General features: G+C 40.6%; 1 protein-coding gene across 2 annotated transcripts; it reads left to right on the forward strand.

Moving 5' to 3' along the window:
* Window positions 1-795: 795 nt before the first annotated feature.
* On the forward strand, window positions 796-7,129 carry LOC133886158 (O-fucosyltransferase 9-like). 2 transcript variants are annotated; one of them, XM_062325894.1, is made up of 10 exons: window positions 796-1,135; window positions 2,927-2,999; window positions 3,153-3,220; window positions 3,987-4,075; window positions 4,698-4,895; window positions 5,000-5,204; window positions 5,295-5,462; window positions 5,620-5,787; window positions 5,928-6,118; window positions 6,770-7,129. In XM_062325894.1, exons 1-10 carry the CDS (start codon window positions 848-850, stop codon window positions 6,903-6,905), a joined length of 1,584 nt encoding a protein of 527 aa, XP_062181878.1. In that variant the 5' UTR covers window positions 796-847; the 3' UTR covers window positions 6,906-7,129. The 2 variants fall into 2 exon arrangements, with proteins under 2 accessions (XP_062181878.1, XP_062181879.1); XM_062325895.1 differs by having other exon boundaries at window positions 1,010-1,135; window positions 2,265-2,999; window positions 6,770-7,126.
* The last annotated feature ends 4,877 nt before the right edge of the window (window positions 7,130-12,006 follow it).

Raw genomic sequence — 12,006 nt, forward strand, 5'->3', positions numbered from 1 at the left:
CAAACCCAACAGGTTATTCCATATAAATTTCTTCGTCCAACTCTCCATTAAGAAAAGCTATCTTAATATCTATCTGATGAATGATAAGACAATACGAGACAGCCAAAGAAAGTAGCACTCGGATAGTAGTCAATCTCCCAACATGTGAATAAGTGTCAAATAAATCTTCGTCTTCCTTTTAGTTATAACCCTTGGCCACAAATCGAGTCTTATACTTTTCAATTGTACTATTAGGCCTAAGTTTCTTTTTTAACATCCACTTGCAACACACAAGTTTGCAACCATAGGATCGTTATATGACCTCCTAAGTCCCGTTTACGAGGATGGAATCCATTTCGCTACCGTTTGTAAGTAAATTTGCTAGGTTACTGTAGCAGTACAATGAGTCCGGATGGAGAAAAAGAGTAGTAGAAGGTATGAAATATGGTAGCTACTGGAGATGAAAAAATAAAGTATGCTGTAATAGTGATAGAGAATGCTGTAATAGTATTTTTAAGGATAAAAATTTGAATTAGTTGCTGAAGATGGCCTTATAAACTGAAATTTGTCCAAAGATGGTGTCCCATCTTCATCAAATTTGGAAAGTAAGCTTTTGGCAGCGCCAAACAGTGATGTCATGGCAAAAATTATTCAGTTTGAAAATAACTTCTCAGAGGGACTTTATATTTTAAATATTATCAAGAAAAGTTTGAAAATAAAAAGAATTCAGCAAACACCGCCGGGCACCTATTTTTCCTCTTGTATTTGCCATTTCTGGTCTCCCCCTCTTCCGTTTTTCACCGCGACCACCTTCTCCATCAACGGTAGCAGCTTCGCCTCGCATGATCCCGCGGTAGGGCTCCCGGTAATGTCGGTGGCTGCCGCGGTGGCGTCAATGCGCGGAACCGAAGCCAGCGCCAAGCCCGCGCGGCGCCTTGGCCGCGTGCTGGTCGGGCGCCGGCGGCGGGCCGCCGTGCTGCTCCTCGCGCTGGCATACGCCGCCGCGATGCTCATGGTCGTCCTGGGCGGCGGCGGCGTGGTGGCGGTTGCGCTGCGACGGCCCGCGAAGGCGTCGCCCGGGTCGGTGTACCGCAGCCATCTCGTGTTCGAACGGCTCCTCCCGGAAATGCGCGCCTTCGCCTCGCACCCTAACCCAGTGAGTGCCGAATCCGAGCGTTTCATGGCTCGTCCCGAGGGAAATATCCGATCTTGGCTTCGTCTTGGAAAGGGAAAAGTAAAAATTACTTCTTTTCTTGGTTTGATGCGTCCTCTAAGACGCCGGGATTGCAAATGCGCGCGCTCGATTTGGTCGAATTTCCGTCATATAGACTAATTCTGTTGGTGGCCCTACGAACAGATATATTGGCCCTATTCTGTTTTCTTCTTGTCCTTTCTGTTTTTTTCTCAATTATTTCCCTGTTTGCTTACAAAATGGTGGATTTTCCTCCAATCACGTGGATTGAAAAAAAAAATGGATAGTGTTTCTATGTTGTCCCTGCTCTACTCGTGTGCCAGTTTTTGTAGCGGTTGCCTGTAACACAAATGCTGATGCATAGCTTCCTGCTTTGTTCAAAGGAAAGTGGTGACAAAGTTCTAGAGGGTTGCATTTCACGCTGACATTTGTAATTTAATAATCAAGTTTCGTGCTCATCAGGCTAAAATCACTCCAAGTTTGGTTGCTTATACAATGAAATAGGGTACCCGACACGTCACTCAATTGCCGTATCGGTGTCCGACACTGGTGGCCCAAAAATCACCCTGATTGTGCTGAAGATTTGATTTATGTGCATAATAATTTGAGACTGATGTCAAGAAGGACAGAAGCAAATAAAACAGGGGCAACAAGAATGTGGGATATGGGAGGAGATGGCTTTGAATCTTATGCTATCTTAGTGTCTTCCATTTAAATTATAATCTCAGGTCGTCAGCTTGTTATGTAACTTAAGTTGAACATGTAGCTCCTGTGTTGGGCTGTTTGTTTCTTGTTTGCTGTTGGTTATTTGAGCTTGAATTTGTTGCTTAATGCTTCCTAGTTTGCACCTTACAATTTTACACGCACATATTTTTTTATTATTAAAAACATATTGCCGTGTCGCCATATCAGCATAATTGGGAGAATGGCGAATCGCTGTGCCTGATATGTGTCGTATATGCGTGTCGGAATCGGTGCAACATAATGTTAGTCGTTTTTCATGAAGAACATGCTTTGCCACCTAAGATGAAGCATACGCTGCTTTTTGTTCCATGTTCATATGTCAAAGCGGTGACATCCCTTCATTTGGCAGGCATACAGTATGTCCTAGAACTTGGTGCCTTGGTGGTGCTAGACAAGAGGAGAAAGTAACAGAAAGAAGACAATATTTTGCAAAAGGCTGTTCTTGATTCAGTTGCAATGGGTCACATAGCCAGTTTGCAGATGAGTGTTGGCAAGGACAGTCCGTTTCCCCCATATGTCATGCAAATTATAGGGTACAAGCTAAGAGGTTCCAGTTGTGCCAGTAGAGTAACAACTAGTGTTTTAGGCAGTCAACATAGCATAAATATATCCAGCTGCTATAACATTCTATGTCACTGCTTGCGTGTTGACAATGGTGCTCTGAAATAAGTACTGTCTTACTTTGTGTCCTTTGATGTTTGGCCTTTACAAACAAGGAAGAAGAACCATCTTGCATGGAAGTGAAAAGAAGCAGCTTGAGATATTTTTCAATCTGTTAACATCACCCAGAAGAAATCTTTGTGACTTCCTCCGGTAGAGTGATAGTTGAACATGGCAATGCTGTTGATCTTTGATCAGTACAACTGCACTACTAATCTTAGCAACCATTTGAAATCCAATCGTGAATTCCTGTTGGATGCCTTTGATCATCATGACCACCAATTTTCTTGTTCTTATGATAATAACACTTACTACATGTATTTGATGTAATTTTGTCTTGGCACTGTGCAGTTAGTGATGTCACATTATAAAAAGACTGGAAAGCGATGGTCACCTTGTATCAGCAAGAGGTTGACACAATCAGGTGGTAACTTGGAATACTTGTTAGGAGTTTGCATATCAAATGTGCGAAAAAGAAAGTTACTTTTTCATCTTCTTTGTTTACCTCTGTGCCAATATAAGCAATGATATTCATAACTTAGTACTTGACATTGATGGCATACATTACACTTTTCAGAGTTACCACCTTCAAATGGTTATCTCATTGTTGAAGCAAACGGTGGCCTGAATCAACAAAGAATTTCAGTAAGTTGCACAATCATTTCGTACTGAAGGTAAATGGTCCAATTAGAGACCCACTGTGACAGTCTGATCTAAAAGCTCAGTCTCGTCTTTATTTCGATGCACTACTAAGAAAATCCATCAGTACTAAAATTTTCTTTCAACACCATCCTAAAAAGGAGCCTATGATTTCAAGGTTCCATATTAACAGTCTGAATCGGGAAAAGAGATTTCAGCCAGTAATTGATAGTTACTAAATTACTCCGTGATGACTTGTATTTGTACTACTGGTCGTTTTTTCCAATAATAATTCAAATTGAATTTGAAAAAATGACTCTATTTCATCTATATTTCAATATCTAGTTTGTCTCCACCTTTTTTTTCATAATTGAGTTCATGAAAATCTTGGCCCAAGAAATTGCCGTTACTGCCTTTTTTTGGTAATCAGCAAGGTTCTGAGATTTTGTTTTCAGGCCAACATCTGCTTCCATGGTATCAATCATTGATGGAATTTTATAAATTTATTTGATACTTATGAACGTTCTGGTCCATAGCTGAGATTTTGTTGAACTTATTTTCTTCCATAAACATGATAGTTAACGTTCTGGTGCATGTTTATACCTTATCTTCCATAGAATTATCAATAAGTTCATACGAAATGGAATGTAATCTGCTACTAATCTTCAGCTATGGAGCTTTTGGGTTTTTTTTATAGTATCTCGGGTTCCACTTTATTTCCCCTTTGCAGCCACATGTTTGGTGTGTATGTAATAGATATGTTTCAATGCAGATTTGCGATGCGGTTGCTGTGGCCAGAGTTCTTAATGCAACTCTTGCGACCCCAGCGTTTCATTTGAATAGCGTTTGGCGTGATTCTAGGTAACAGTTTTATTTACTATGGAACACCCAGAGATGTGTTTGGTGCAACTGAAATATGGCGTGTGCTCTCCTCATTTATTTCTCTTGGAAACTAGCTTTGTAAAATAGTCCTTTGCAAGACTATGCTACAAAATTCACTTCTGTTCCTCCAAAAAAGTAACTTCTATTAGTACTTTCTCCTTTTATTGCAAATCTTTCATCAGGAGGTGGGAGCCAGTAAGTGAAACGAATTAAGATCCCTTTCTATTGCAAAAAAGTGAAACTTAATTATGTTTCCTCATACACTTTCCATGTCTGCACATGTGTGTTTTTCTTTTGGTTGCTGCCTTCAAATCAATATTTTCTCTTGCATGTTTCTTATTGCACTTATGCTGTAGTGATGCATTTTGACATCCTGGGTTTTCTTACTGTTAAGCGTATACTCTTATCAGCTCCTATGTATCCTATTATATTTTGCCTTTATCATGTAAAGATGCTGATTTCACATGTTCCATCCCTGTAGAAATATTAAATTTGATTCAATAAAATTTATTATTTTGACATATACCATTTGGTGTTTGTTAGTTTTCTTATAGTAGCTTCAGGCGGATAATGTGTTTTCTTGCTGTTTTATTACTTTCAGCAAATTTGGTGATATTTTTGACGAAGATCACTTTATTGAGACACTCAGGAAATATGTAAGGGTTGTAAAAGAACTTCCTGAAGACGTTTTTCTGCGATTTGACCGTAATATCAGCGCAATACCAAATATGAGAACCAAAGCCTTCTCATCTCCAAGTTACTACCTACAAAATGTGCTTCCAAAGTTGTTGGAGCTACGGTACATGCTCCCTTCCCTCCTTTCATTGAAGTAGTGTCAGATCCTTTGAAGTAATGGTATTCCGTAGTAGGATTTCTTCAATTATTTCTTATTCCGTGACACAGGGTTGTGCGTATTGCCCCTTTCTCAAATAGATTGGCCCATTCAGTTCCGTCAAATATGCAGGCGTTGAGATGTTTGGCAAACTATGAGGCATTGAGATTTTCTGATCCAATAAAAAATCTTGCGGAGAATATGGTTGACCGAATGATCAAGAGGAGTTTTTTAACTGGTGGGAAGTACGTCTCAGTGCATCTTCGCTTTGAAGAGGTTTTGTTAAGGCTTCTCTTGTGTGTGCTTATCTTCCTACTTTTCTCTCTAAAGTTCTGATGAAGCGATGGTTGTATGTGCTATGTTTAGGATATGGTAGCTTTCTCATGCTGCACATATGATGGTAGTTGGAATGAGAATATTGTAATGGAAAATGCTCGTGAAAAGAGCTGGAGAGGGAAGTTTCACCGACGTGGTCGAGTGATTAATCCCGAGGCAAACCGAAGGAATGGGAGATGCCCTTTGACACCTTTAGAGGTTGGGACGATTGTTCCCTGAAATTTGAGCTTATTGCAGAACTGCTTAGTCATTTTTAGAGCTGATGTCATGCTTCTCAGGCTTTAGAGGAATGATTTGCTTTGATTTATGAGATATCATATACATTACTATTTTCTCATTAATTTAGTTTATGCAGGTTGGAATGATGCTGCGAGGCATGGGATTTGACAATACTACTTCCCTTTATGTTGCCTCTGGTAAAATATATAACACCAAAAAGTTTATGACTCCTCTTCGCCAGTTGTTTCCACTTTTACAAACAAAAGAAACTCTGGCTACACCTGAGGAACTTGCACAGTTCAAGGTACCTTTTTCCCTCAATAATTCCATGTATATCATGAATATTAGAAAGTATGCATCCTTTCTTTACCTCGTTTGCATTGCATCAAGAATCTGGAAGCCAGGTTTGATCCAAGGATAAACTTGTCTGCCTACGCATTGTAGGAACATTCATCTAGATTGGCAGCATTGGACTACTCTGTCTGTCTTCACAGTGAAGCATTTGTGACGACACAAGGAAGTAACTTCCCTCACTTTCTGATGGGGCACAGACGTTATCTGTATGGAGGACATGCGAAGACAATAAAACCAGATAAAAGGAAACTAGTTGTACTCTTTGACAACCCAAATATCAGGTCAGTTTTGAATTGACCTTGTACACTTTCTTCTGATTCTTGAGAAGCTGGAGAACTCCACAGTTTTTTCCACATATAATCATATGTCTAAGATGGCTCTTGTTTTTAGAAAAATTTCCAAAATAGTTATTGTCACTGAGCCAATTTCCATGGGGAACCCCCATCTACGTGATAATAATTTTGTCAAACATGACTACTCTGAAGAAGCTTGTTGCACTTAAATTACAGTATAGATGCTCCCTCTCGTCACAAAAGAGTGTCGTTTTGAGTTGTGTGCAGTCAACAGATTTAAAATTTGACCATCCATATTTTCTTAAATATCTAGATTGAACTTTTGAAAATGGTGTGACTATATTTGTCTTGAAATGCTTCGCTATATTTTGCATATATTTTATACTAGCAATTAGTGATCAAAGTAGCGTATTGATGATCGTGTCGATGACCAAACCGACACTCTTTTGTGACTGGAGGGAATATTATCTTATATATGTACACTTACATGCATTTAAATCTCCTCTAACTCAACACTAGTGTTGTTCCCAGGTTTCAAACACCTGCAACGACCAGAATTTGCATGATCTAGTCCTATGTTTTCATAATCATCAGTTGTTTGATGTACATATGTAACTTTGTTTTTTTCCTTAACTGTAGATGGGATCGATTCAAGCGCCACATGCAGGATATATGTCGGCACAGTGAGATGAAAGGTTTCGGATTAAGGAAACCCCATGAATCCATATACACCCTCCCAATGCCTGACTGCATGTGTCAGCAATCTGAAGCATGATCTAGGATAGCATGTAGGAAGCAAGGAATCAGGCATGTTCCACCCTTGTAACTAGTCACACACTCACACCATATTAACAGTAAGCAAAGGAAATCCAATGCTGTTGATATGAATACCTTCTACAAGAATTATAGATTTGATAAGGCTAACACAGTGACATCAATCGGTTTATATGTAAAGAAGGTAATACACAGCTTTATCTAAAATAACACACACCTTATAAAGTTTTTTTCTGAGATACCACCAAATTCTGTGTTATTTCAGAGTCTTGTTTCAACTGTTCAGAACTTTATGCTCCCAGGATTGATGCATCTAGATGTTTAAATGGTAGTACTGGAGCATACATAAAAATTTGCAGTGACATTAAGAAGACAGCCCAAAGAAATCAGCTTCATCTAAGTAGAACATGAAGAAAATGCTTCTTTTATATGAGAGGTAAATTTGAGATGGCTTTAACTAGCAAATTAACCTAAACCTACTTTGCATCGTACTTTGATTCCTATCAAAGACAACTAAATTAACTCAACAGTAGTTTCTCGGACCCGGCTGCTGTGGGTTCGGGACAACCTTCTGGGCGGTGTCGGCCTTCTTCTTCCGCTTCCGGAGCTACTTCTTGGCCTTCCTGACGCGCGAGAGCACGGCACCAGCGAGCGGCGGCGGCTCGGTGATCTGGTACTCGAGCATGACCCACCTAGTGGGCTTCTTCTCGCCGTCGCGGTGGTACGTCAGGTTGTGCCTCCTGTACTTGAGCTCGATCTCGGCGCCTCCCGCGCGTCCGCGCACGCGGACGACTCTTCTGCCCGCACCACGTGCCGCCGGCACCGTCTTCCCGGCGGGCGGGGACGGCGCGCTTCGCGCGGCCGATGTTCGCGGCCGGGTCGCGTGGTGGGCGGAAGAAGAAGGCGTGGGCGCTGTCGGGGAGGCCGTGGCGGCGCATGAGCTCCCAGGGCGGGCAGCTGACGGTGTCGTCGTCGATGACGGCGTCGTGCGCGTCCGGGTTGGGGAGGCCGACGGCGCGCGGGAGGACGTAGTGGGCCAAGATGTCGGCGTCCGTGGCGTCGAAGCCGAACCGCTGCGCCTCCATGCCCTGCTCCCTCCGCCCCTGACCGGCGAACTTTCTTTCTTGGTTTCTTGCTCGGATCGGACTGCGGCGGGGTTGATTTGGGACGAGCTCTTGGCTTCTTTCTCGAGTTGGATCGTGTTTTCTCGAGTTGGATCGTGTCGCGTGCAGGGTTTAAAACCGTTTGGGCACGAAAACCGAGATCCGATAGTAACTGAAAAATCGTCGTTATCGTGATACCCGTTGAAATTCAGCAAGAATATGTTTAAAATTTACTCGATTAAATTTGAAATTCTACGAGAATGATAATCGATCGGTTTACATCAATAACCAACCGAATTTAGCAATTTATCAAGTATATTTTTTATTTTTTTCGTATTTGTCGGTAAACGTTCGGTTTTAGCGATTTATGGGGCGATTTTCTCAAAATTTAGTGAAGTTAAAATAAATCAAAAAATATTTAACCTTGTAAAATCAATAATTAATTCATCTGAGCTGCAAATCAAATGACACAAATTTTATTAGTTTCCTGGTAACATGATCTACGTGATAAAAGTATTTATACTCATAAAAGATTGGCTATTTTCTATGAGAAAATGTATTTGCTAAACCAAGTTAAATGTATAGTTTACTCTTTACTAATCCAAAAATCATGAAACTAATTTTGTTAGTCTTTTTACTAATCCAAAAATCATATGTCTTTTAAAAATATATGAACTCATGAAATAGTTATTGTTACATGCAGGATTGTGTAAATGTGTTGTAACTAGATTAATTCATAACTATATCACACCTTCAAAATTAGTGAAACTACTTTTATTAGTTTACTTATACTATGCTTTATGTAAAAAAAATAATAGTAGATATGAAAAAATTAATTACAGTGTTGTTTCTTAGCATATTCACTTTATGTTGTGAACTTTGTAAAAATTATGGAGAAATTAATAAAACTCTAAATGAAGTGAAACTAATTTTAAAGATCCTCTTAAGATATGTCATACACAAAAAAAATATGTGTTCATACGTTAAACTTTTTTTAACTTAAGTTAATAAATGAGCTGCGTGCTTTATTTTTTTTTCTTTTTTTTTTCAAACTTCTTGCCTACAGAATATGATGCAAACGATATTATTTTTGAATTTTTTTTCACAGAAGGTCTTTTTAGAATGTTTCTAGTTTTTTTAGAATGTTTTTGATTTTTTTAATTCAAATTCGATTACCGAACGGTTTGTATTACCGGTGCGGCTCGGTAAGGTCGGTAACCGCGAATGTTGCTCGGTAACCGTCGATAAGTTGAACCATAATCGCGTGGCCTTCACGGCGCTGATATAGATGAGCTTCTCCGCTTCTTGCTCAGACTGCGGCTTCCTTTTCGATTACAATGCGAGCACTCCCAGATCGGAGTCGGTTTCCAGCAACCCTTCGGATTCAGTGGAAATGGGAAAGAAAACTACAGACTAGATTCTCCGTGATGAATTTAAATTGTTATTTAGAAGGAAAGAATCATATAGACTATCCCTAACTATTTTTCCTTCATTTCGTTCCCTTTCTAATTTTTTCCCCGTTCATATTCCTTTTATTTTCACCTCATCTTCAACAGCTTTTCTTCGAGGGGATTCGTGAAGTGAAAGGAGAAAGAATCTTAGAGTGGAGAGAATGGAGATGGAAATCCCTTCGTGATGAGAACCACAAAAGAAAATTGTTAGAACACCGAGGGCCTATTTGGAAGCTTGGTTTTAGATCCAAAACCCCTGTAAATTACAGGCCTTAAAAAAAATTTTGGGCTGGGCTGAAAATTAGTGTTTGGAAGCTTGGTCAGCACATTTCTTTTACCACCACTTTTGCCCCAATCCGTCGAATGGAAAAAATCGCGTGGTGAGGTTTGGAAAAGAACATGACAAGTATCGGGCTCGCCCCCGTGCTCGGTGCCCTTGACGGTGACTCGCTCCCGTGCTCGGTTCCCTTGGCGGCGACCAAACCTTCACGGTGACGACGGTCAGCCTCTCCCCTACTGCAACCTCTCCCTCTCGCTCTCCTAGGGCAACCTCTCCCTTCCCCTCCTCCTCTCTGCCGATCTGGAGGACCTAGTGGACGCCAGCGTTGGTTAATCCGCTTCAATCTTGCAGTCTAGCGACCACATCGGTAGGTGAGCACATTGGAGGCTACCACATCGACGCGACGGCAAGCACACGGCGAGATCTCCACCGATTTACACACCTACAGGCCGCAACTGCCTTGCCTCCCTTAACTCTGCTTTGCTCTACGGTGGTGGCGATTCCATCGGTCAGTTGTCTCCCTCAACTCTGCTCTGTTCTTGATCCACTTCATTCATGTTGGTGCTCGATTCCTATAGGTGGTTCCTGCTGATGTGTCGAATTCCTGCTTGCTGGTGCTCGATTTCTGTTGGTTCGAGTTAGGTGGTTCTTGATATCCGTTTAGCAGAGTGATTAGTAGATTTTTGTTGGTGCTCAATTCCTGATGGTTCTTTGATTTCAGATGTGATTAGCAAAGTGGCTAATTTAAGAGCTATGTGATGAGCACAGTGATGTTATCGCACAAGAATTGATAGAGATTTGATGGGAAGCTCACCACACGTACAGAATAACAATGCTTGTTTTTCTGAATAGAAATGCTTGGATGTTCTACTAATCAGATGTGATTAGTAGAAGTTTGGATGAAAATACATGTGACTTGTTTGTTTTCCTGAATAGCAATGCTTCATTTTAAACTTGATCTTCTTGACTGCTGGTAGATACATCCAGAAAATGGTTGAGGAAGATCTTACAATGTCTGAATCTGATTTCGAGGAAGAAGAAGATGATGAAATGATGATGCTTGTCTTTCCAGCATTATACTTAGCTTTAACCAAAACCAAAACTCCTTGTCATACATCAAAGCTTAGTGGCACAGAATATACCTGTGAACTTCTAGAGGGCCATAGGAGCCGATGTTTTACCAATCTTCGAATGGAGGCACATATTTTCCAAGAAATTTCAGATTATCTTTGTTTAAAGAATCTTTTGCGAAGTACAAGAGGTGTTATCATTGAAGAGTAGCTTGCAATGTTCATGTACATGCTTGCATGAAATGCTAGTTTTTCAGCTCTGTGTGATAGGTTTCAGCATAGCCGAGAAACCATACACAGGTATATTGGTGCATGCTTTGATGCAATCACCTCAATGACATTTGATTTTGTGAAGCCTCCATCAGCCGGGACCCACTGCAAAATATCATCCAATCCACATTTCGGGCCATACTTTTAGGTAGATGCTATGTAGTTGTGTAGCTAGGAAATTCTGCCCTCTTATTTCATATCTCAATTGATAATAGTTTTTTTTTCCCTTGCATAACTATTTAGGTGTAATAGATGGGACTCATGTTCCGATCTCAATAAACGAGAGTAAGGCAGCACCATATCGAAATAGAAAAGGATCTTTATCGCAAAATGTGATGCTTGCCTGTGACTTTGATTTGAATTTTACATATGTTTCAAGTGGTTGGGAAGGGTCTGTGTCTGATGCAGGGGTCCTTAAATCTGCAATTAAATTTGGTTTTTAAGTGCCTAGAGGCAAGTACTATCTAGTTGATGGGGGCTACGCAAATACTCCACACTCTCTTGCTCCTTACCAAGGAGTCCGGTACCATATTAAGGATCAAGGGCAAAGCAATTGTCGGCCAAGGGATTACAAGAAATTACTCAACCTTCGTCACGCTCGCCTTCACAATTACATAGAGCGTGCTATTGACATTCTAAAGATGAGGTTTCCAATTTGATGCTCACTTCTGAAATTTCAGTGCTTATGCAATGCCTGTTCTTGATGTGATGCAATGGTAAGCAAATACCCTGTACAACTCTTTTCCAATTACCCAAACAACGATTACAGGGGAGAAAAAATACTTTACATTCCAGGTGTTTGCTTGTGCACAAGAAAATACAGGTGTAACACAATTACAGGGGAAAGGGATCACAGGACTTCCAAACAGGGTCTGAAGGGAATAAAAATTCCTTCACGAAGAGAACAAAAACTACAAAGGCAATTACT

This window comes from Phragmites australis, chromosome 12 (genome assembly GCF_958298935.1).
Source record: "Phragmites australis chromosome 12, lpPhrAust1.1, whole genome shotgun sequence".
NCBI lineage: Eukaryota > Viridiplantae > Streptophyta > Magnoliopsida > Poales > Poaceae > Phragmites > Phragmites australis.